At 43.4% G+C, this 22,302-nt stretch overlaps 1 protein-coding gene across 8 annotated transcripts in view; it reads right to left on the reverse strand.

Annotated features, from left to right (window-relative positions):
* The window catches only part of COL26A1 (collagen type XXVI alpha 1 chain), a 196,430-nt gene that overhangs the window by 55,279 nt on the left and 118,849 nt on the right, over positions 1-22,302 (reverse strand). The window contains exon 4 of one of the 8 annotated variants that reach the window (XM_064468201.1): positions 7,316-7,357. The exons of the other annotated variants lie outside the window; for them this stretch is intronic. Within the exon in view, the coding sequence (XP_064324271.1) occupies positions 7,316-7,357 (42 nt within the window). The remainder of the gene's footprint in view (positions 1-7,315; positions 7,358-22,302) is intronic. 8 annotated transcript variants of the gene reach the window in all.

Genomic DNA, 22,302 nt, shown 5'->3' on the forward strand with positions numbered 1-22,302 from the left:
TCATTTATTCACAGGCAACCATGAGTTGTGAGATCCGTGTTCAATCCATCTTCATCTGTCAGAGTAAGGTTTAGCAGTGAATGGCTGGATTTTGATTGCAACACATTTTGCTAGAAATGTATTATTTATTATTTTTAGAAACACCACAGATATTCTACTAAAGTAGCCCAGCACAGTTGCCTGAAGACTGAAATGACCCTGGTAAGAAAAAGATTTTCCCTATCCAGTATGAGTTTGTTAAAGCTTTGCTGTCTATGGAGCTGCTGAACACGGTGCCCCCAAGCGACGCTGGTGGCACTGTGGGCGCTCCGTACTCCTGGTATTGTACAGAACAACCCTGCCGTGAGCCCGCCGCTCCTGCTTCACCACGGTATCACTGCATGGCTGTACAGCACAGGCAAATAAAAAGGCAGAAAATAAAGGCACATAGGTAGTATGAACAATACTTATGTACAAACCTCTCACAGCAAGAAAGAGCTATTTGTGAACTAAATTAAGCGTCCCCAGACTAAAAGGAGGGAGCCCACATGCCTTTCTGCCAAGGAAGCCAAGGGCACAGAGCCCACAAGGGCTGGGGCTCCTTCCCGGGGGAAAACACTGTCCTCCTATAGCTGATCTAGTCCTCACTACGCCAAAATCCAGCGTGTGATACCCCCCATCACTGGACCAGACTCATTTCTCTATCAGTCCCTGATCTATGACACAGAGTGATACTTAATGAGTCCTGGCTAACTCTTTGATACCCAGTCCAAGCGCACATGGGAACCCCACTACGCTTGAAAGTTCATGTCAAATTGAGGTGGTCTCACATCCCTCACAGAAGAGACTGCTTTTTTCTGCTGGGAGAAGCAATCAGGAGAAAAACACAGTCAAAATATGGCATAATGTAACATGAAGTAAGGAAGCAGACAGGACAAAAGGAAATATTCGAATCGAGGCTCACCATAAAGTCTGGAGGGACTCTTACAATATTTGTTCTGCACCTGTGTATCACAGGTCAGAGAATCTCTCACGGTCTCGAGCCAAACGACGTGTGCTTAACTGGAGTATGTCTTTCAGAAAGACACTCTAGAGCCAGACAACCTAGGTTTCTTTAGTGAACTGCATCCAAAGTTAACCATCGTATAAGAAATATGCATCTTGTTTCCAGTTTGGATTTCTGACATTAAATTCTACCCCTGCTTTGAGTTTTATTACACTCCAGCCTGCAAGGACTAAAGATACCTTCTAGGATTAGAACCCTTCTCTCTCCACGAAGTCCCTGTATCCCATAAACATGTTATATTTAGGATGATCTGTCAAGCACTAGTAGTTCCTCATCCAGAACATTTAGCACTGGCTTCCTTTAGCCAAGGCAAAAATTTAGCTGAAATATCGGTAATGAAAAGAATAGTTTAAACAACTGAAAAGGATGGTCTGAATTCAGAAGAATTTGCCTCCCTGAACATCAAAACACTCTGAATTATTAGTATTATTAGTTCCAGGGGCACTTTTGCAAAGCTGTGATTTCCCAGGTCAACATTTCAGCTTCAGGTTCAACCCACCGTGGTTTGTCCGTTCTCCCACACGTCACCCCTCCCCAGGGCTCTGCACAGCACCCTGCAAGCCCTTGTTCAACACAGCTCAAGGCTCATGACTGTCACTCAGCACTTGAGACATGGAGTGAAATAGTTCAAGGCTACAAGCCAGACTCTTGAGGATCATTACTCCGTGCCTCATCCTGCTAATTACCCTTTGTTGGCCTTTATCTAAATCCCTCTAAGCCTTGCAATGGTACTTACAGATCTGAGCAGCAGAAAGAGGAATCCCTTCCACATTTCTGTGCAGCTGTGATTTTGTTCTCTCAGACACAAGGGACACTGGGGAGTCAGGAGAGCCAGTGCAGCCCTTATATCATCTCTCCAGTCCCCATAATGTGAAGAACGAGGTAACACTTGCATCAGATTAGTGGCTAGCACAAGGCTGTGCAAAGGACTGAGTTTTGTTTGTTTGTTCTTTTTTTGTTATTTCCTTATTAACTTCTGGATGAAGAAAAAATAGTAAAAGAAATATCCACTTGGGGTTAGCCGGGCATGTTTCATTTTCAGTTTCAGATTTTTAAGTTTTCACAATAGCTACAGCAGGCTACTTCTCTAACTTGTTTTAGAATGAAAAAGAAAAAAAATCAGAGGATATCCATAACCAAAATGGTTCACAGAATTCCCGCATCCTGTTATTTTAACCCAAAACACACCAAATGCTACCAAACCTGGGGGTCTGTTTACTTTCTAGTGGGACTGAGAGCCCTTATTCACAATTTGCCTACTTGGGCTTTCTCTGTTTTATGATACCTACACAACAATGAGCACCATAGTATGTGTGTTCCCTAAGAGACATCATGCTGTGGGTAGTTTAAGGATCTTCATTTTGAGGTTCTAGCTGCCTCCGCCTTGAAACTCTCCTTAAAAAATACCTTAAATAGCAAGTTTAGACCCACGACTGAAGGCCCAGCATCCAGGGAGATTTCTCCTGGAACATGGCAAGCATTGGGTAAAGCTGGGCGTCAGCCAGTCTTCTCTCCCACGCCTGTCACCCCACGCACTCAGCCCCAATATTATGTTACTCTAACAGCTGTAGAAGATTTGACAATGAATTTTGACTCTCCCTCTGAGCACTGATGAAGAACAGGGAGAACAGCCAGTGAGTCCAAACTGGGCAAGTGCAGAATGGCGCAATTTGTCTGCAATACACCAGGAAGCAACTGGATATCTCTAGAGATGCCTTCATCCTCCCCAGCCCCACTCCTTCTTCTCACAACAGCTCAGCATCAGTAATCACTTCTGAGCACCAGGCAATAATACACTGGCAAATAAGCAGAGACCAAGGCTTTAAAATTAAACAGCTAGAGGATAGCTTCAGAGGCTCAATGCACAGTCACTGGTGCCTGCTGCCGCATGATGCCACTGGCAGTAGGGGTGATGTTGGCACTTTAAAAAAAGCACAGGGCCAGACTGCAACTGGAAGGAACCACCATAATTCTCCTGCAGTCAGAGGAGCTCCTAGGTTCCATACACAGTGATTGTTTAGCCTCAACAGCACAATCAGGAAACTTGAGGGCACTTAAACAAATCAAAACCTCTTAACTGTTTAAGTTCATCCTTCTCCATGAAATGTGTCTGCAAGACACTCTCAAGCACTTCATCAAATTTATCTGCCCGAACCCAAACCATCACAGCCCACAAATGCCTTAAACTTTGAGAATTGGCTTAATGCTGAACAGCTGCCAGGCACTCGTTCACTTGCAGCCACAAGAACAGCTTTCTTATCAATAAATGGGGATCCCTGTGTATGCAACACCCAGTAACGGCAATGGAAATGGCTCAAATGCCTCTTCTTTGAGATTAGGATATACCCAAAAGGTTGCAGGCAGCAAAAAGTGCTAAGTGCAGCTACAGGCCAAGAAAGATGCACATTCAAAGTAAACAATGGAACAGTCCCCTTCCAGAAGTGTGAGGACAGCCAGCATGAGGGATGCTATAAAAACGTTGACATTTGCTATAAATTGCTGTGCTTCAAGACCCAAGACGCTACAGTTTTCCTCAATAGGAAATAACTGGGCTGTCTCCAAAAACTGTTGGTAAATGAGGACTTGAATGGTGACAATTGCATCAGTACAAAAGCAATCTCCTATTTTAGCCCAATTAGCACAGTGCTAAATCATCAGCCCAGGCCTTGCCTCTTGCAGTTGAAAGAGACACATCTGTGAGGCTCTTCTGTTGCATGTGTTTTATATTATACTCTAGCACAATATGTATAAACTAACACTATTCTACACTTATACAGCACCTCATCTGGAAATCTGAAAGCGATTTATGAATGGTGGGCATCTGTGACATTTTACAGATGGAAATTGAGGCACAGAGGGATTCAGTAATTAGCCCCAGACTTGCACAATGACTCAGCTGCAGAGCAGAACCCATTTTTTGTTGTGTAGTAACATCTAGGGTCCAAACACAGAGGGAGACAAGTCTTTCCTCAAAACAAGTGTACAGCATGCCCCAAAATGCCACCCATGTCTGTGTTCAGACCAAGACTGTTGAGGAATAGTTGGTGTGAACACATATCCTAAAGCACAGACTCCCCTGGTAGACAGGTCCCTCCATTCTTGTAATACAAACGCAGGCCAGAAGAAGGGTTAATATGCCTGAAAGCTTGTCTGCTTTTTCCACATCAGTTGATCTAATAAAAAAGATTGATTCTCCCCGCAAATCTGGCCTCGCTTTAAAAAATCATTTGATTTGACACAAAGGACTATATTCAGATAGTTTAAATTCCACTTTAGTCCCTGAAACTAAAGTTTCTGATGGGCTGAATACTTAGAAACAGCCAATAGCAAACACCAGGCAGAGACACCCACCTTGGGTTGAAAGTGCCTGAGTGTGGCCAGAAGCATCTGCAGATCTCTCTACACTGTAGTGCTTACGAGCCTACGAGGAACGTCACGGTGTTACAGAAAACAGACAACGTTTTCTAAACCTTCTAGAAATACAGCAGCGACTCACACACTACTGAAGCACTTCCAGTATTTAAGCATAACACTGCATTACCTTCCCACCTTCCCCAAGGAAGTGGGCCTGATGCTGGGAGCAACACTCCCAAAGTACTGGGATCCAGATCACCAAGGGATAGAGAAAGCTCCTGACAAAATTCAAGCAATCCAGGCATTTGCATTAGAGCATTTTCAACTTCTTTAGCTTGAAAAGATAGAAAAGCATCTGCAGCCAGATCTCTGTTGCAACTTAAAACAGACCTAATTTTTAGCTCTCCATTATTTCATCTTGGTCCTGCCTATATCAAAGTTAATGAATGTTGCAGTTGGAAGGGGATAATCTTACAGTGCTCCTGCCCTCAGTCTACCTGTTCTCTATTTATCTGGCATGCTTCCTTCTAAAAAGGAGAAGAGCAAATCCTCATGTCATGTGCTGCCACGTACAACCTCCACGGCACAAATTTTGTTACCTAGTCTCCAGGGAAGTTGTGGGATCCCAGACTAGGGGCAATACATCTCTGCCTTGCTGTCTGGCCCCATACTTCCAAAGATTTCAGCCTACATCCTAAAAACCAGCATATCATTTGGAAGCTAAATTACTTAGAGCAAACCATAGAAGGGAACACCTTCAAACATAGAACAACTAGAGGGATCCTAGGCCAAATTGCTGATAAGGAGGATTCCTTGCACAGTCAGAAGAAAAAAAAAAACACCCAGACAAAAAACCCCAATTCTATAAAACCCCAGCCAATATCTTCTAACCCCCATTATCAGGTTAGCAGAAGAATAAAAGCATCAGTTGGATTTTGCCTGGATTAAACCTTAAAGGTGCAGAGAGGTGTGCAATAATTTAATATCTTGTCTCCTCAGAGAGCCATGGTATGCAGGGGGCAGGACTATTCTGCCCTCTATGGACCCAGAACAGGGCAGATATTGGAAAGGGCACAGCCACCAAGGGAGAAACTAAAGCACAAAATGGAGGGAGACCAAGGAAGCACTTTAAAAAGACAATCCAGAAACAAGACTGGCCTGCGGCAGGACCAATCATAAGGACTGCTGAAGATTTAGATGTAATCCCTGCTGACTCATTACTTTCCTGGGTGTCCTTCCACATGGCATTTAGTTCTTCTGCATGAGCATTCCAATACAAGGGTCAATGTGATAAGCAGTGCATTCTTGTGCCAGGACATGCCCAAACAACACAGAGGAGTAAGCAATAGCATCCCCAAACATGGAAGAGGGTACAAAAGAGAACAAGAATAGAAACAAGACCTGAAGGATCCTTCTCTCCCAGAAGGGCTGGGCCTGACTTCTTTATTCGGACATTGATGTTTTTCCTGATACAATAAGAACTAAGAATTTCAAGGAAGGACCTGAAGTCATTACACACTCCAAATGCCCTCTGGTCTCTGCAGGCGATGGGCATCTTCAATTTCAGGGTCCCACCCAAGGGATGGAGTGCTGCAGATTTGAGGCACATCCTTCCCAGGCTGCCATCTCTGCCCTGCTTGGCTACTGCCCACTCAGCTATGCCTGGGACAAACAGCCAATTCTACGCTGAACAACTGCGGTTAATGAGGAATCAGAGGCATATTCTGTAACATCCATGGGCAGAGCACACACATAGAGATGAATTGCAGCTAAAGCATGAAGCACGTCTCCAATAGAGGTAGGGGCAGAAAGACAGATGTTTGTCCTAACTTAAGGCTTCATAGGAGCTTTTGGGCTATGGGATGTTTTTTTTTTTTTCTGCTGAGTATGTGTTCAGCAAGGAGAGCAAAGAGGCGCTCTTCATGCCCTTGTTTACCGCTGCTTTCACAAAACCAGCCCTTTGACACGTCTTGTCTGCTCAGCATATGTGCTGCTTCAAAGGTCTCACGATTTTCATCTTCCACAAAACCTGCACATGGCCATCAGGTACAAAGACTCTCATGTAAATTCCTGCTTCTTATTGATTAGCCATCACTGGAGATATACGGTCATATTTAAAACCTTGGTTGGGCTTCTACACATGCACCAGAGTGCTTACAAGCCACTTTTACCTTCAGTTTGGAGACATACAGTTCATGCACCAGCAAGCAACAAAAAAATGCTCTCATTCACTTTCAATCTTTAAAACCATTTTGGTTTTCTCAGGGGAGGCTGTTCAGAGAAACCAACATGAGTGTCACAGAAACACTCGGACACAAGGAGAAACGAGGCTGGTGGATGCCAATGGCTGGCAAACCTCTCTCCTCATGGGAGAGCCTGCAATGGCAAACAAGGTCACAGCCAGCTTCTCTCCGACTGCTTTGCAGCGCTGACCCCATCAAGCCAAGTCCCCTTCTGGCTCTTCTCAACAAACCACCCCCAAAGATTGATGAGGAGCATGAGCAGGTCAGGGAAAACAGCGGGGTGAGTTTTAGTTGCAAGGAGGAGAGTACAACAGGCACCCTGGGACAGACCCAGGGTCTGCAGAGCCTGGTGTCCTCTCTCAGACAGTGGCCCAAGGAAAAATGAGAAAAGTGCAAGCATGGGTAAACCTTCCCAGGTGCTCATTGGATGCTGCCTGGGCAATTCCCTGAACCTGAGAGAGGAGTGGAGCGTTTCCAGCTCCCCTTTTCCTTGCCCTCCAGATACTTGAGGGGAACTGAGACAAAGAGCAGGCAGTGACTCGCAGACCCCCTCCCATATGCTTCCCCCTGCAAGCAAAAGGGCATCCCTGGCTGCCACAGCCCCCCACCCAGAAGTCCACCCCGCTTCAATCTTAGGCTCTGCTTTTCCGTGATGTTCATGTTGCCCACTTACGGTCCTGGTTGGAAAAGTAACCATGCTGGCGGCCAGATGAACCTGCGGGGGGGAGACAAGGCAATTATCACTGGGAACGTGTCAAACCCTCGCTCTGCACAGCATTGGTTCAGCAGAGAAAAAGTTTACTCAGCTTGCAGAGCAAAACTTGGTAAGGAATGAAAGCGCCTTCGCTCTCCCCACTCGGCTCGTTTGCGCTCTTGCCAGCACTTCCCCCCTTCCCACCCACAGCAAGACATGCATGCACAGACGCACACACTCGTGCTCTCAAAGTGCTGAAATAAGCCTGTAAAAGAGCCCCGTGCCTCTATTAGAGGTGATGCTTCCAAGAAATACAACCACAGAAAAAACTACTGAATGAAACAGGCTGCAGGAATCTGTTCTGGTTGAACGTAAAAGGGTCTTGGGGTTGGTTTTGAGGGTCTGGGTTTTGGGTTTGGTGTTTTGGTTTTGGTTTTTTGGTTTTGTTTTTTGTTTTTTGTTTTTTTTTTTTTATAACGGCAGTCATTGCCTCAATTGCACGCTATGGGGAAAAAGTGGTCCCACCACCCGCCCAGCGGCTGGTGCATATGCTAAAAAACAAGTTTGTGACAACAAGAAGAGAAGGAATCAGGTTGGGGTGGGGGGGAGGGAAGACCTTTAGCAGTATGGGCACAGCAGCATCTCCTAATGTTTAGAAAACAGGAGTACACTTCAGAGGGGGTGCCTGCCCCCAGCTCTGCCAGGGCAAGCTTGTGAGCTGGGCTGGTTACCTTGCCTCTAAAGATTTTGCTCTCCCCAAGAGTAAAACCAGAGATAACAACTCCAACTGCCTTTGTAAGCCAGCCTGAGGTCCGTGAAGACCTAATTATTTAAGTTTGTGAACCACAAAGCACTCATCTGGAAAGCCCAATATATGAGCAAATCAATATCTGTGTTTTCTTGCACAGAAGGGTAAAAAAGGAAAAAGAAAAATGCTAAACAAGCTGAGGAAATAATTATCTTAGTACCAAAAATTTCCCACAGCACTGGAGGATGACGGTCACGCTGAAGTGATGTATATTAGTCATGATCAGCACACATAAAATCATCTTGAAGATACTAACTACAAACAACTGTTACAAGACTTTACAAGAGTGCAATTGTTGTACCAGTGTCTAGAAACATCACATTAAAAACAAACAAACAAGATCAGATAATTGCTTTGAATATGGTTTTTGTTAGCTTGGGGTCCTAGATGGTTTTGTACACATGCCTAGAAAGCTGAGCAGCAGGCTTGCTTATTGTCCTCCTACTGGTCTTCACTGGGAGGAATGGAAGATATTGGTACAATTACACCAGTGCGAATCTGGGCAAGGCTTGGAGTCCCTTAAGACCCTCAGACACTCACTAAAACCCACACATTTTTTTTGAGGACCGATGCTCTAATATTCCTCCAGCTCCTGTGTCACCTCAGGCTTTAAAGCACACAAGCAGTGATAACGGGCCAAGTCCAGTCCCACAGCCACAGTGTTACATTCCTCCTAAACCTATCCTTTGAGGGAAATAGAGACTTGGCTGCTGGTGTGACTCTCAGCAGCTGTTTTCATAACGTCGGGCAAGCATGGGACATGTGGATGAACGGAAAACTGCCCTGAATGACACCAACCCTATCTTATTCCCTTTTTCTTAAAGAAATTCTGTCTCAGAGGGACCTACCCCCAAGCCCCTCACAGGACTGCCAATGTGAGGAATCTTTTCAGCTGTTTTAATCCAAAATTTGGGGTTCAAGTGATGCTCATTTGGCAGGGATATGGTAAATCTGATCAGGGACCCAAGGGGATGGTCATGTAAATTCCCACCATGGCTTTGCTGAGATGAGCAACCACAGCATGTGCTGCACCGCACACACCGCTTCTAGTCCCACCAACTCAGGCAGCGGGAGCTGGGCGACAATGCTTGCCACTAGGAAATCCCTTATGGAGATGGCGATGGCCACGCTGCAGCCTTTCCTGCAAGCGTTACCAGTGCCAGCTGGCTCCAACCTATGTCGGCATGTACTGCAACCTCGCCTCTTGCTGCAGAGGAGAGAGCAGACAAGTGGGGATCTGGGACGTATCTTAAGCCAGGGCAGCAACCTGGCTGGATCAAAGCATTACTATAAGTGCAAAGGTAGAAAACACGGTACTTCTTAAAGGAGACTTTCCTGTTGCATGGCCAGGACCAGTTTTGCTTCCATGTTAGCAGCAGTTGCAACCTCCCAGACATACTCAGGACGCCACACGGGGGAGTCCCAGCCTCCCACAGAAACCTCTTTCCAGATTCTCCAGCTCCTGACCCTTCCAAATCTGATGGGTTTCTAACTCTTGTACCTCTTACTATAGGTCTGTCTTAAGCCTGTCTTAAGCCATGGTAGTGCCCTGCTTCACGGAAGACAAGTCAAAACCACTCTGCTCCCTGTCTTTGCTACAGCAGATACACGATTGCAAGTGAGGATTGGGATGTAGCTCTAGCACCTGCTCCACCTCCCCAAGACAGCCAGCTAGGGGAACTTCTAACCTTCACCTTCTGAGAGGAGGCAGAGCAAAGCAGTTACCCGGGTCAGCTAGTAGCCCAAAGAAAGCATCACAGGCAAGTCTTAAAGAGCCTAGAAATTAGATATCTTGGACCACAGCAGCTGCCCTCCATGTCAGAGAAGGGCACATCAGATGCAAGAGGAACACAGAGAGCAAGAGCTGAGCTTCAATTTTTAAAACCCTAAGGCCAAGTCTGGCCAACCTGAGGTCCCAAAGCAATACATGACAGAAAATTAAAGCCAGGTCAAGCCCCCATTCAAGATGCTGGAGGCCACAAGGCTGCACAGCCTCTGTGTTGTGCATTTGCAGCTGAAACACTCGGGTGGGAACTTCTGAAACATCCCCTTTTAACTGAGATTATCATTGCAGCCAGAACCCCAAAAAGCTGTATCAATACAGCACACTGTGTTGTGATTGTACTCCTGAAAGAGGACTGATGTGGAAGAGAATTAATCTAGTCTTTCAGTGCCTTACCAGGCTTGAGGACTTAACATAAGAGCAACCAAGTGCATGCTGCTTGAGATTTCTGGGAATGGGTGGTCACAGAAGATGGGTATGGGATGTAAGCCACACGCCACTTTGGTTCCGAAAGCCTTGCATCACTACAGAGCATTCAAACTAACTGCAAGCCATGACAATATTCTCAGAACCACAGAGTTTTCACTGTTAACCAAATAATATAACCACCACTCTGCAGTAAATTTTTTTCATTATTCCACCATTAACAACAACTACAAACCACCAACTTCTGCTTCTACTTTGAGGAGCAGATAAAGATTCCAGTTAAGTCCTTTCCAGTTTAAATTAGGTAAATGTTTTATGCCTTCTGCAAGAACTGCAGAATCAACAGAAATACGAAGGGCCAAGTCCAGAGGGATCCTGTTACTAACTCAAGATCCATCTAAACAGCATCCACAGTGCGGCATAGGAAGTTTCTCCCTTTGCACAACAGTGCCAGGTTGAGATCAATGACATCAAAAAAACCCCACATTTACAAGGTCTTTTCTGTAACAGCAACAAGAAAGAAAAAACTAAATCACAAGAATTGCAAAAGAAAGGCCAGTCAAAGGTAGAAATGTATTCCACAGTCCTGTGCAGGGAATCCATTTCTGGACAGCTGCCTAAAACTCTGCATCCGCCTTGTGCTGGCTCAACCCCCACTGCTCTTGGCAGGTGAGATAGAAAATTGGTTATAAAATGAGCCCTATATTTTATAAGTTTCATAAACATTTTTTTAAAAAAAACTAGAATATGAGGTATTCTCAGAGATCCTGTGCCAGAGAGTAATGTGGTCTAACTTGGAAACAGAGTTACCACCTGTTCATGGCAACTACTCTTTTAATCTTCATTTCTGTTTTATGAGCTGACCAACACTATTTTATTAGCTGACAATTAGTTTAGGTTGATTTAATTAAACAAAATTGATTACAATCCCTCTTTCTTCCAGGGCAAGCTTTCTGCAGGACTAGGGAGTTGAACAACTTGGACCCTGTATCATAAAGCTATATTCCAGATCTTTTTTGTCAAAAGCGATCACACAACAATTCAGGTAAATACATGTCAGTGGACACAGATGTTCTAGGCATGTATTAAAAAGAAGATGGCAGACTCTGGCTTCCTGGTTAAAAGCAGAGGTGATAGTTTGACATCGGTACCTCTACTACTTAAGCTTAACTGGTTTAAGAAGTTGCCCCCTTTGTTTTTAGGATGAGTCTGTCTGCACCTCGCAGATGAACAGTATACTAGATAGGATATACTTTTTTAGAGCTGTATCAAGAAGGAAGTCCTGACTGGGCAAACATCCTAAGTTCAGCACACTCTCAATGTTACATACACAAGTAGGTGCTTTAACTGTGAGTAAGGTATTGGTCAGACTAAGAAGAGATAGCATTCATGCAGACAGGTTGTACAGATATTTGTGTTTGGCTCATTTTAAAGATTCAAAACAATAATTGACCAAGATCAGCAGCATTAATAGCCTTTTGAGTACCGGCCCTTACCAAGCTAAGCTTGAGTGAAACATTCAAGGATGAACTTTCTCATGTCACAATTCCACAAGTCCCATGTTCCAACAAGGCAGAACTCAGTAGTTAATTATATCTGCAGAGCCTGCAGTAGAGGTTGTGGCAACAACTCAGCCCTGGAGAATGGATAAAAATGACTGTAACAGTAGTAGACATTTGGGTGCAGTTAAGTATAGGCAATGTTGTAGTCAAATGGCTATTCTTCAAGACGTATGCTGCCTTTGACACTTACAGGGCCTTGAAAAGTGAACCACCACCATTACTTATAACTCCCTGGCAACAAAAGCTTTAATAATTCTGACTAATTGTCATGGAAAGTTACCCTGATTGCAAATTTGACAGTTATAAAAATCCAATTTTGGAATTCCAAACAGGCCAGGAACATAATTAGGCTCCACATTTTAACACCCTCTTGATCAATGGTGGGGTAATGGAGACCCTTCCAAGAGCTTTGTTTTGAAATGAATGGCGCCATATTGATGAAACAACTTGGACACAAACCAGAAATTAAATTGAAAGTTTAAACAATGCAGCTGTATTTTATCATCTTGTATTGTCAAGCTTTAACGAAAATAGCTCCTAAACAGAGCCACATGTTTTGCCTGTTGCCCAAAAACCGAAGGTGAATTTTAAAACCCTTTCCTAAACTGCAGGATGCCAAGATTTTTCAGCTAGAAGTTATTATTAGGACACAACAGTATTTCATATAAGTCTTGACAACGGTTTTGTATGGTTTCTGTAAAAGCAACTTCATTTTTTAAATCAGAGATGGCTTAGATGAGTGATGTTTCAAAAAAATAATAAAAAATAGAAACCTCTGTTGTGTATTTCTTCTTGTTCCATACATGTATGGTACCAGCAAAAATAAAATCTCATTATAATCAGTGGAACAATCAATACAGGGAGTATAAGCAGGATTCCCCCCTCAGTCTTTGTATCTTCGATGAACCTTGTCAGCTGCCTTCTGATCTCAGGACCTGGAGACAGATCATGTGTTCCAGTGTCACTGAGAAAACTGCAGTCAGCTTTTACTTTGAGAGTTATCTCTTACTTTGGGGATTAAGATATGATGAAAAAACCCACTTGTTAGTGACAACACTCTGCAAACCAGGTCTTTGATAATTCTAGCAAACTGTTCAAGATACAGGAGACAGAAAATGTATAACGACTTAGTCATTTTAATATCCAAGGATGGATTTGCACAGCTGGAAAATTAGGAAAAAGAGCTCTGGTTTTTGGCTTGCAGTCTGTTCAAATAGCCTAGAGGATTTTAGGGGGTGCCACTCATACAAATTAAATGGGATTCTACCACATTCATTTACTGGAGTATAGTATTTAAGATTGCAAGATTCAATTCCACGTTGAGCAAAAATTTGCTGAAAACTGAATAGCATGTTAAGTTCCACCAGCCTTTCCCATAAAAGTTTAAGTGTTCAATCTCAGTTTTGAATACTCGTAATCTCAGAACTAGGACAGAAAAAAAGCTCCAGGATCGGTACTCTCCAGCTGAATAGGTTCAATGGCTCAACCCTCACATATGCTACAAGAATGAGGTATTTTAATTGGATCTATAAGGAAGCTTGCAGAGGGGTGCACACAACTTTCATCTCAGTCCACCGGATGAAGGAAAGGAGATGAGACATAAAGAGATAAAAAATCTGAGAACAAAGAGGTCTGCACGGTGTCTCCCAGCCTCTCTCACGCTGGATAAACATGTCTGTCAGATCCTGAGGTCAGGCTAAACCCTCCCAACAATGGCAGTCTGTAAGTCTGAGTATCTTTGATCTTCCTGTGCAACACAGGCTTAGCAATAGCACAAGAAACAACTTAATTGGATAGGTTCCATGGAGATTCACCCATCACCCGTTTCACTCGTGTGCTACCACACACAAACCACTCCTGCCAGAAGAGTGCTGTGAGTTGGACACCATATACCCACCAGTATGACAGCACTGAAAGCACAGCATGATAGGAAGGGCTATGGGCAGGCTCTTACCCTGAGGTAACAAGCAGGTAACCCCACCAGCAGTTCGTTGTGGCCGTGTCAGCAGACTAGGCTACACACAGTGCTATGCCGGCAGGCAGAACTACACCGGTACCTGGATTTAAGGCAATTTCTCTGTGCAGGATGGTGCTAACACACAGATAGCAGCCATCCCAAGCTCATGCAGCATTGCTAACACAGTGCTGCACCATGTGGTGATAGTGGAAATACACCCTCATCCAAGCCAGGCATGCAAACCAGGCAGGCGTGCTCAAGCTGCTGAGATATCCCTCTTTCTCCCTCTTCCTGCTCTACCTTCCCCTCTCCAAGGGGGAACCTAGATGACTGGTGTAAATGAGTGCTAGATGCACAGGTAGACAAGCAGAGAGATGAACTTCAGTGAGATTAATACCTTTCTTCATGTTTTAAACCACTGTCTACTAAATGTGGATGTGGTACATCCTTTCCTTGCATATATTAGGGATATTAGGTGTATTACGGAGGCTAACAGACTCATTATAGTAACAGAGATTGCATATGTTCCTTCGGCAGACCATGAAAAATGCTATTTTTACAGAGCTTCTTACCCAATATATTGCTGCATGGCAAATTCTCACGTTCATTAAATGCTACCTAAATGTCGGGACAAGATGGTTTTTAATGATGTTGCTACTTCCATTCATCTGCCACTGTTCAATATCTCACGAGCATTTTATCTCTCGTAGCAGACTAACAAGACTGTAAAAGAAGCAAGATAAACACCAGCCAAATAAGTTAGATGTTACAGCCTAGTAGGTGAATATGGACTTCAAAAGTGTACTGTACTTTACAGCCTATGCCTTTGCTAAAGTGGCTAAAAGAAGGGCTCAGAAGAGGAAGCACCTACCTGTACTGGTCTATGTTGTGGCAAGTTTTCTCTACAATTCTTTCATGGCTAATAAACATCCAACAATGCCTGATAAAAACAGTATCTGCTACTGATCAAGTACTGCTTGCTTTGTATCACACTAGAATCTAACAGGAAGAAATGTCCAAGAAGATGTATTGTCTAAGTTCAATGTTTTATCAAAACCAGATGAGCACACATAGCCCAAGGTCCTGGTCAAAAGCCAAAACATACAAGCAGGAAACTGCAAGTGGGTAAAATGTGACACTTGAATAAAAAAACAGGGGTAGCTACCTTTATGCCAAAAACAAAGGCATTTTTACCATGATGGTACAGTGTATCTGGAATACCTCTGCCTCCTGAAAGAGAACACTGTAGCTGCTACAAAACCTCTTCATGTCGGGCTCTGCTGAATGGAAATCCTAGCTCAGACCACCTCTGGATGATGTACTCCAGTGCCTTTTCTTTTACACATTCATTTACACAGATGCATATACATATGTGCATACCCTTGTATCCGTGCCGAGAGGAAAATCGCTTCCATCACAGCTATTTTTACTCTCTTCAGACTACTACCGAGAAGCTTTCTGAACAATTTCCTTCATGCTATGGCCTTGGGTTTCAGCAAAGAACCTTGTCCAGTGTTCTCCTCAAAGACATGCCCTTATGCTGGTGAATAAGCAAGAATAAGCCAGTGGTTTAGCCCTGACTTTCCTATGACCATCCATGCCCCTCTCCACCTATCCCTTGCTCCATTCTCTCAGCTGCCTTGTTTCAGTCTAAGTCTCTTTGGTTTTCACTGAAGCCAACTTTGGAGTCATCAAGATGTGGAGAGATGGAGCTGTGTTTAAGCTGGAACAGACGTGTCTTTTCTGATGCAAAGCCCTAGCTTCTTCTACAGTTTCATTAGCTCCCAGCTGCTAAGGAAACAAGAGTTCAGTGGTGTTTACTGAACCGACATTTAACTCCCAGGACAGCCAACTCGAAGTACCAGTTGGCTTGTGGGCTTCAGATATCTGCCATGCATACTTAAGCAAAGAGAGTCTAAACCATCTGTGACAAGAACATGAGGGGAATATAATGCACTAAACCATCATCAAGCTATGCTAGCACATTTTTTATGTGCTAAATCGTTGTTTTCAATTATCTTCTAGCAAGAAAACATATATTGAGTGAGTTTGTCACATTCCTGGTAAGTCACAATCCACCACTGCCCACTGCAAAAAGCTGCAGGGCAACAGGAAACGTCTCCAGAGACCCACGAATTCCTCAGTCCTCAACCCCCAACACACACAGCACTATCCCAGCAGTGCTTGTCTAGCCCCATGAAACCTACCTTCATTCTGCACCACCAAAATTAGCAGCAGAAAAGGCATGATAGTCCCTGGTCATTTTTAACCTTGACTGGACAGGCAACTTAAGAGTCCCACAGAAAAGGCACTGCCTCATCCACTGCTATATGTGCAATGGCCACAGTTCCCTTGATAACATGTCATCCCCGTCCCCCGCATTACTGAAAGTAACATAACTCTTGGAAAGAACTGGAAAATAGTTTTTAACGTTCATTAAAATATTTCAAAAAGTCACTTTGATTTAAAAACCCACCTTAATAAAGCCATATTTATAGTTTCTTTCCACAGTCTTCATCCATTTATACAGCTGCAGTTCCTCTAAAAGACAGTTCAAAGAAAGGCAGCTCCAGGCACCCAGTCAGAGCTTAAAAATCCACTGCTGAGTTGCCCGAGATTTTACTAATAAAATTTGTCTTCAGCGATATAAATTGGAAAGTCAAAACAGAAACCTGCTCATGATCTACTGCAGTGGGTTTTTCAATCTGCAGCTCACCTCCATGAAAAGAGGTGTTCCACATGACCTCTGATTGCTGGAGGAAGATAAGGGAAAAAAACGCAGTAAGTAGGTGTTGAAACTTAGAAATCTGACCATACCCTGGGGCATTTTCATCTGCTCGGAGAAACAGGCACTCCGTTTCTGATTTGGAGATCAGAGTAGCCATTTGATGACTTCTATGAGAACAGGTCAATTTGCAGCCGTCTCCTTTCGTGGCCTCTTACAAAAGGCCATTCTCCATGTTAGAGCTCTTACACATGCCCTCTTTTTGCAATGAAAAGAGATTTCACTTCCCTCTTGCTGAGCTACAAGATACTCCAAGGAGGGGCAGCCAACAGCAAGAGCACAACACACCACCAGCAGCTCTCATGCTGCTGCTCCCAAGACTGGCGATGAGATTCAAGATTGCTGCAATGGCTAATGAAAAAGCACAAAGAAATTTCCTACTAGTGCTTGCGTTACAGCCTTCCTGCTCACCCAGTGAGTGACAGGTCAGAATTCAAGACTAGAAATAGCAGATAAAGTTGGTATTGCTGAATTCATCTAATAACCAAAAGCAACAAGAGTTTTATGCTCTGCAACTATATTATGCAACATTAAAATTAGGATAGCATCAAAAGGTGCACAGAAAACTTAAAATATTTATTTTCCTACACTGGTACCCTTGAGCTATAGAAGACTCAAAGGCTTTACAAGCTGTTTTCAGCATGAAAAAGAAATACATAGCACAGAACCTGGGGAAGCAATCAGGCAGTGCACAACCTCTTGTTAAGAACGCTCTCCAAGACCCAGAACTGCATTCAAACAAGCAAGTCCTCTCCAGTCCCAACCAGAGCAGGGCAATCAAAGTCTGGAACAGCAACACCAGCTCTGATCATATCACTAACCCCCTGTTCCACATTGCAGCTCGCTCTTCCGGGCTTTTGGGACAGCAGATCCCACGCCATCAGTGAAGGTGGCACACAGTGCCAGGGCAAGCACACTTGGCAGGAGGCTTACCCAATGAAGCATGGTAAAAAATAAGCAGACCTCGTGGCAGATACTCGGCTGATCTCAGAAAACACCAGTTGCACAGCCCTGCTATAAAGAGAAGAAATAAGGCTGGGAGAGAAAAGTTTTCAGCTGTTAATAACTGTTCCTTACATAAGACATATTTTGCCAAATCTATCAATGCAGCACTTCTTCAAGGTCTCCATTATTCCCATGCAAAAAAAGGGGAATGTTCAGGGCTGCAGAAGCTGCCATCTGGCAGGTCCTGCTGTATCTGTGAGTTTGTTCAACGCTTATACAGGGCCCTGGTCTGAGTGGTCCCTCGGTGCTACTGAAGCATTGCTGTTAAATACCAGAGCGCTATTTAACTTGCAAAGTCAATTAGTACTCGAGCAAAGTTGCGTTTATGACTGCCTTTTTTTTTTTTTTTTGTAAATTTAAAAACACAGAAGCTCATTGAAGGGCTAAGAGATGACAAATAGGACAACAGTCAAACATGTTATCAGTGAATAGGGACAACCAAATCATTTTGAGCTTGCAATGTAACATGTTGACTGAGAAATGCTAGAACTGGACTGATCAGCAAATGCCTGTAAGACTAGCAAGGCTAATGAGAACAGCAGGACAGGATATCTTTAACGACCAGACTCTATATCCTAAAATTCTTTAATTTCAGTTACTATGAAATTCCAGTGCTTCTCTGATAACATCTAGAAGGCAAATGTTACCACAGCACAATCTCCAAGGAAGCAAATTTCAAAATTGAAATGACCTTTGAAATATTTGCCTGTATCCCTTTTGCCAAGAAACTTGGGGCAGTTTCATCTTTCATCGTTGCTGATTCTCAACTTTTGGCAAATAGCACACATGTTCAGTTGTTATTAGTAGTAGTAGTATTTTAACTTAGTGCCCGAGAATCCATTTGTCCTTTGGTATTGAAGGGATTTGAAAGGAAAAATTAAAAAAAAACCAACAACAAAAAAAATACCCCCCACTCGGAAATTAGACTTAGTTAGCTAGCGTGCCTGGATTCAATCTATAGCTCCTCAGAAATCATAAGCCAGTGGAAGATTAACACAAAATCATAGGATGGGAATGCATATGGAATTCTCATTCTGCTTACAAGAGGGTAGATGACATTTTTTTAATCTCTGAAGCTCGGTTGATGTTTTAGTTAGTCAGTGGCTGAAATATCTGCCCAGCCACCTCCTATTTACATTTGGATGGGGCAGATTGCTCCATTTGCATCAGTCTTTGCATAAGACAATGTGTCCTCAACTCTCGCTCGCTCACAGTGTCATCAGGAGAATCCTCTACCTCAATACTGATGCTGTCCTCCGTACTTTTCAAAAGCGAAGGCACCCTTCCCTGCTACATTCCCTGAACAAAAAAAAAAAATAATATTACTCACAGGGTTACAGTTCCCTGGGGACACACAATTGATTTCTTATTTCACACCCCTTGGATACATGCATCTAACACCAGATGTCCATGGAATATTTCATTCTATAGAGGGCTACCAATTTCCCCGATCACTTTTCAATTAACAAGCGATTACATTTAGCATTGACCAGAACATGGGGTGTTCTGAGCAGACTGAAAAATTTCAGAAGGAAAGTTGTACCACAAAGTCACAGGTCATACGAGAACATTGACATGAACTTTAAAAACAATCACTATTCGGAACATTTTTTGTGACAACCTTCCCCCACATAAACCAAGGTGACCTCAGATTCGGACAAACCACAAAACGCTGCCCGAGCTATGACCGCTTTGCGAGCAAAATATAATGTACCCCTCCCCCAGATAACTTGGCCTTGCCTATACTAGTCCAGCTGTTTTATTTTGTGAATTGGAGTCTGAATGCATAGGCAAAAGAACTGCATGATTTTCGATTCACCGATGCACATGGGGATTTTCTCTAATAATCCCATTCATCATTACAGAAGCTATATGTGTGAACAATGATCCCCTAATATCCTCTGGGGAGGGCTATGAGTCTCAAATTCAACAGGCCATTCAGGGGGTTGCATCTGTGGATCTTAGAAATATGATTAAGTGCCTTAACTAGAGGAAACTGCTTTTTCTTTCTTTCCTTTTAATGAACAGCTCAGAGTTCAGAACGTAGGAAAGAGACAAAGTGCCTGCAAACAGTCAACAATGCGTCAAAAGAATCTGGAAACTTCATCTTGTGTTTCTTCAAGCTACTCGCAGCCTATATGGCTAGCAACAAGTTTTACATCCTATCTCTCGTATCTTATCCTGAAAGGCTAAGAGGAAAGGGTTGCGCTTACCTCACAGAACTGAGGATCTCCTGGCCTGGACAAAACTATACAAAAGGCCAGCAAATATTTTGACACATCCAAGGTGGAACCATGCCAATTTACACCAAGGCAGGATCCACCCCCCTTGACCATCAGCTCAGCAGACAAGTCTCTCATTGTGAACGTATAAATATAAAGTTTTATATTAACTGAGTTAATGATGTCATGGCTAGTAACTCTTCCCTCCTGACTTTCAGTTATTTCCCCATGTTTTTCACAGGTCATAAATTGCAAGTTCTGCTAACCAGCACTGGTAACTCTGTGGGGTTTTTCCGCTTTTCTTTCCCTTTCTCACTTTATTCTCTTCCCATAATGGGTTTTAGTTATATGAAAAAAATTATATTGATTGTGACTATATGCAAAACATCCATCAATCAAATCCCTGCAAAGCTGAAGAACTGTAAGCTGACGGTAGCCTAGAGCACTGTTCGCCTTGGGAGACTCCTGCATTTTGCAGTTTCTGTATCACAGCTTTGTGCACAGACTGGAGAGACATTCAAGAACGACAAATTACGGTGCATAATTCATAGCAAGAAGCACTCTGATGAGGGCTTTGATAAAAAGAATGTGAAAGATCAAGCAAAACACCTGCTTTCAAATTTTTTTAGCTAGTGTTGAAGAACAAATCACAGTAGCACTACTGAGTCTAGAATAGAGGCAACCAACAGTTCAACTTCTCAAAAAAGTCACCAGGTATGCCACTCTTAGTTCTCAGTAAAATATCCAGATCAAAGGAGCAAGTTGCTTGAATTTCTGTCTCTCTCACGGCTTACATTAATTCAGTACTACTTAATGCAATATGATGTTTTCACTATTGTATTCTAAAGAAAGTCAAGCTACACTGAAATACCATTCTCATGGAAAAGTTACTTGGCTATATTACATACCCTACATATGTCATCATACAGATTTAACATATGGGTCATTCTAACTGCGTAAATCGGAACTAAATTCATCGAAGCCAGCAGAATTACGCTGCTATATAGTCAGCGTGAGATGAGAAATGGGGCTGCTGCCTTCATACCTTGACTACCTGACTGGAACATTGGACTATGTAATGGAGGCTCTTTTTAAGAGGGGAAGAGGTGAGAAGGAAAAGCAATGTAATAGCATACAGAAGAGTTTGCATTTCTTGACCTTGAACTCTGCCTACTTGCTTGAGCCACACAAGTTACTTCAGTAACATTGTGACGTGCTGGAGTTGGAGAGTGTTTTTCTCTTACAGGTTGTCCTTATGAAGGTAAAAAGGAGTCTGGGCAATGGTGTAGCCTCTGCCAGCCCCATCAGAAACTGCTATCGATGCTGTATTCCTTATTCCTTTCCTACGCTCTACTCCTTTTGCTAGCTGAGGAATCTGCAGCACGTAGCATAATTCCTGTTACAGGAAGAAGTAGTTAATGCTGAATCTGGAGAAGCCAGGGAAGTATCAAGAGATTTCCAACAGCTGACGGCTGCTCTGGAGGAAAATCCAGCTGCTCCTTTCCATGCAGTGACCTGTTAAAGTTGGAACAGCAAATTTCCAAACCAGTCTGTAGCCATGCCTGGAACAATGAAGCGTAAATAAATTAAATTCTTATCTCGGAAAAGCTTATGAGTGTCTCACTCCATATGCAAGCTTTTCAGGAAATGGGAGAGGGGGAGAAAACCTTCCAAAAAATCTGCACTAAAATCACTTATACTTTCTACAGTCAGAGAAAGAGAAAGGGAAAAAATGAACAAGAAAATAACAACCTTTTGTCGGACAGAACAAGCAATGCTGTCTATAGAGGAGCAGGAGAAGTTCTTTAGATTCTGGCACTCACCCTTCATTAAAGGTAGCAGGAATTCAGCTGCATACATGTACAGCGATGACTGGCACAGGCCTTGTGTTTGAGCACAACTCAGTGATTCCCCTCCATAAAAATTCACTGAAGAGTAACTAATTCTGCTAGTAACAGCGCATAAATGGTCTCAAAACAATATGTGCACAAAGTAATGCCAGTTCCAACCCCAAAAGCTTATATTCCTACCAGCCAAGGGAACAGGCTGGCAGGGAGACAGGCAGGACAGGGAGGTGACTTCAGCAATGCACTTGCTCCGTGGCAGAGCTGGACTTTCTTAAACTGCAGTCGTTTGCCCTGTCCTTCGAAGGGATGTATCTTTCAAACTTGTTTGAAAGTTGGAAGCCTGGAACATCTTTCAAATGCTTTCACATTTCATGTGGACACTGACTGCAACGCTTGCTGCAAGGGTTACGGAAAGGGAACGTTAAACAAGGCTCGCAGCGACATTAGGCAGCTCCGCTTGTTAGGCAAAGATCTCAAAGGAACAAACACCTGAACAAAAACTTTAAGGGCTACGGAAAATTGCTTATAATATGACTATTGGAAAGCTATCTTCTTGCAGACCAGAACAAAA

The sequence above is a fragment of the Phalacrocorax carbo genome, chromosome 17, assembly GCF_963921805.1.
Source record: "Phalacrocorax carbo chromosome 17, bPhaCar2.1, whole genome shotgun sequence".
Taxonomy (NCBI): domain Eukaryota; kingdom Metazoa; phylum Chordata; class Aves; order Suliformes; family Phalacrocoracidae; genus Phalacrocorax; species Phalacrocorax carbo.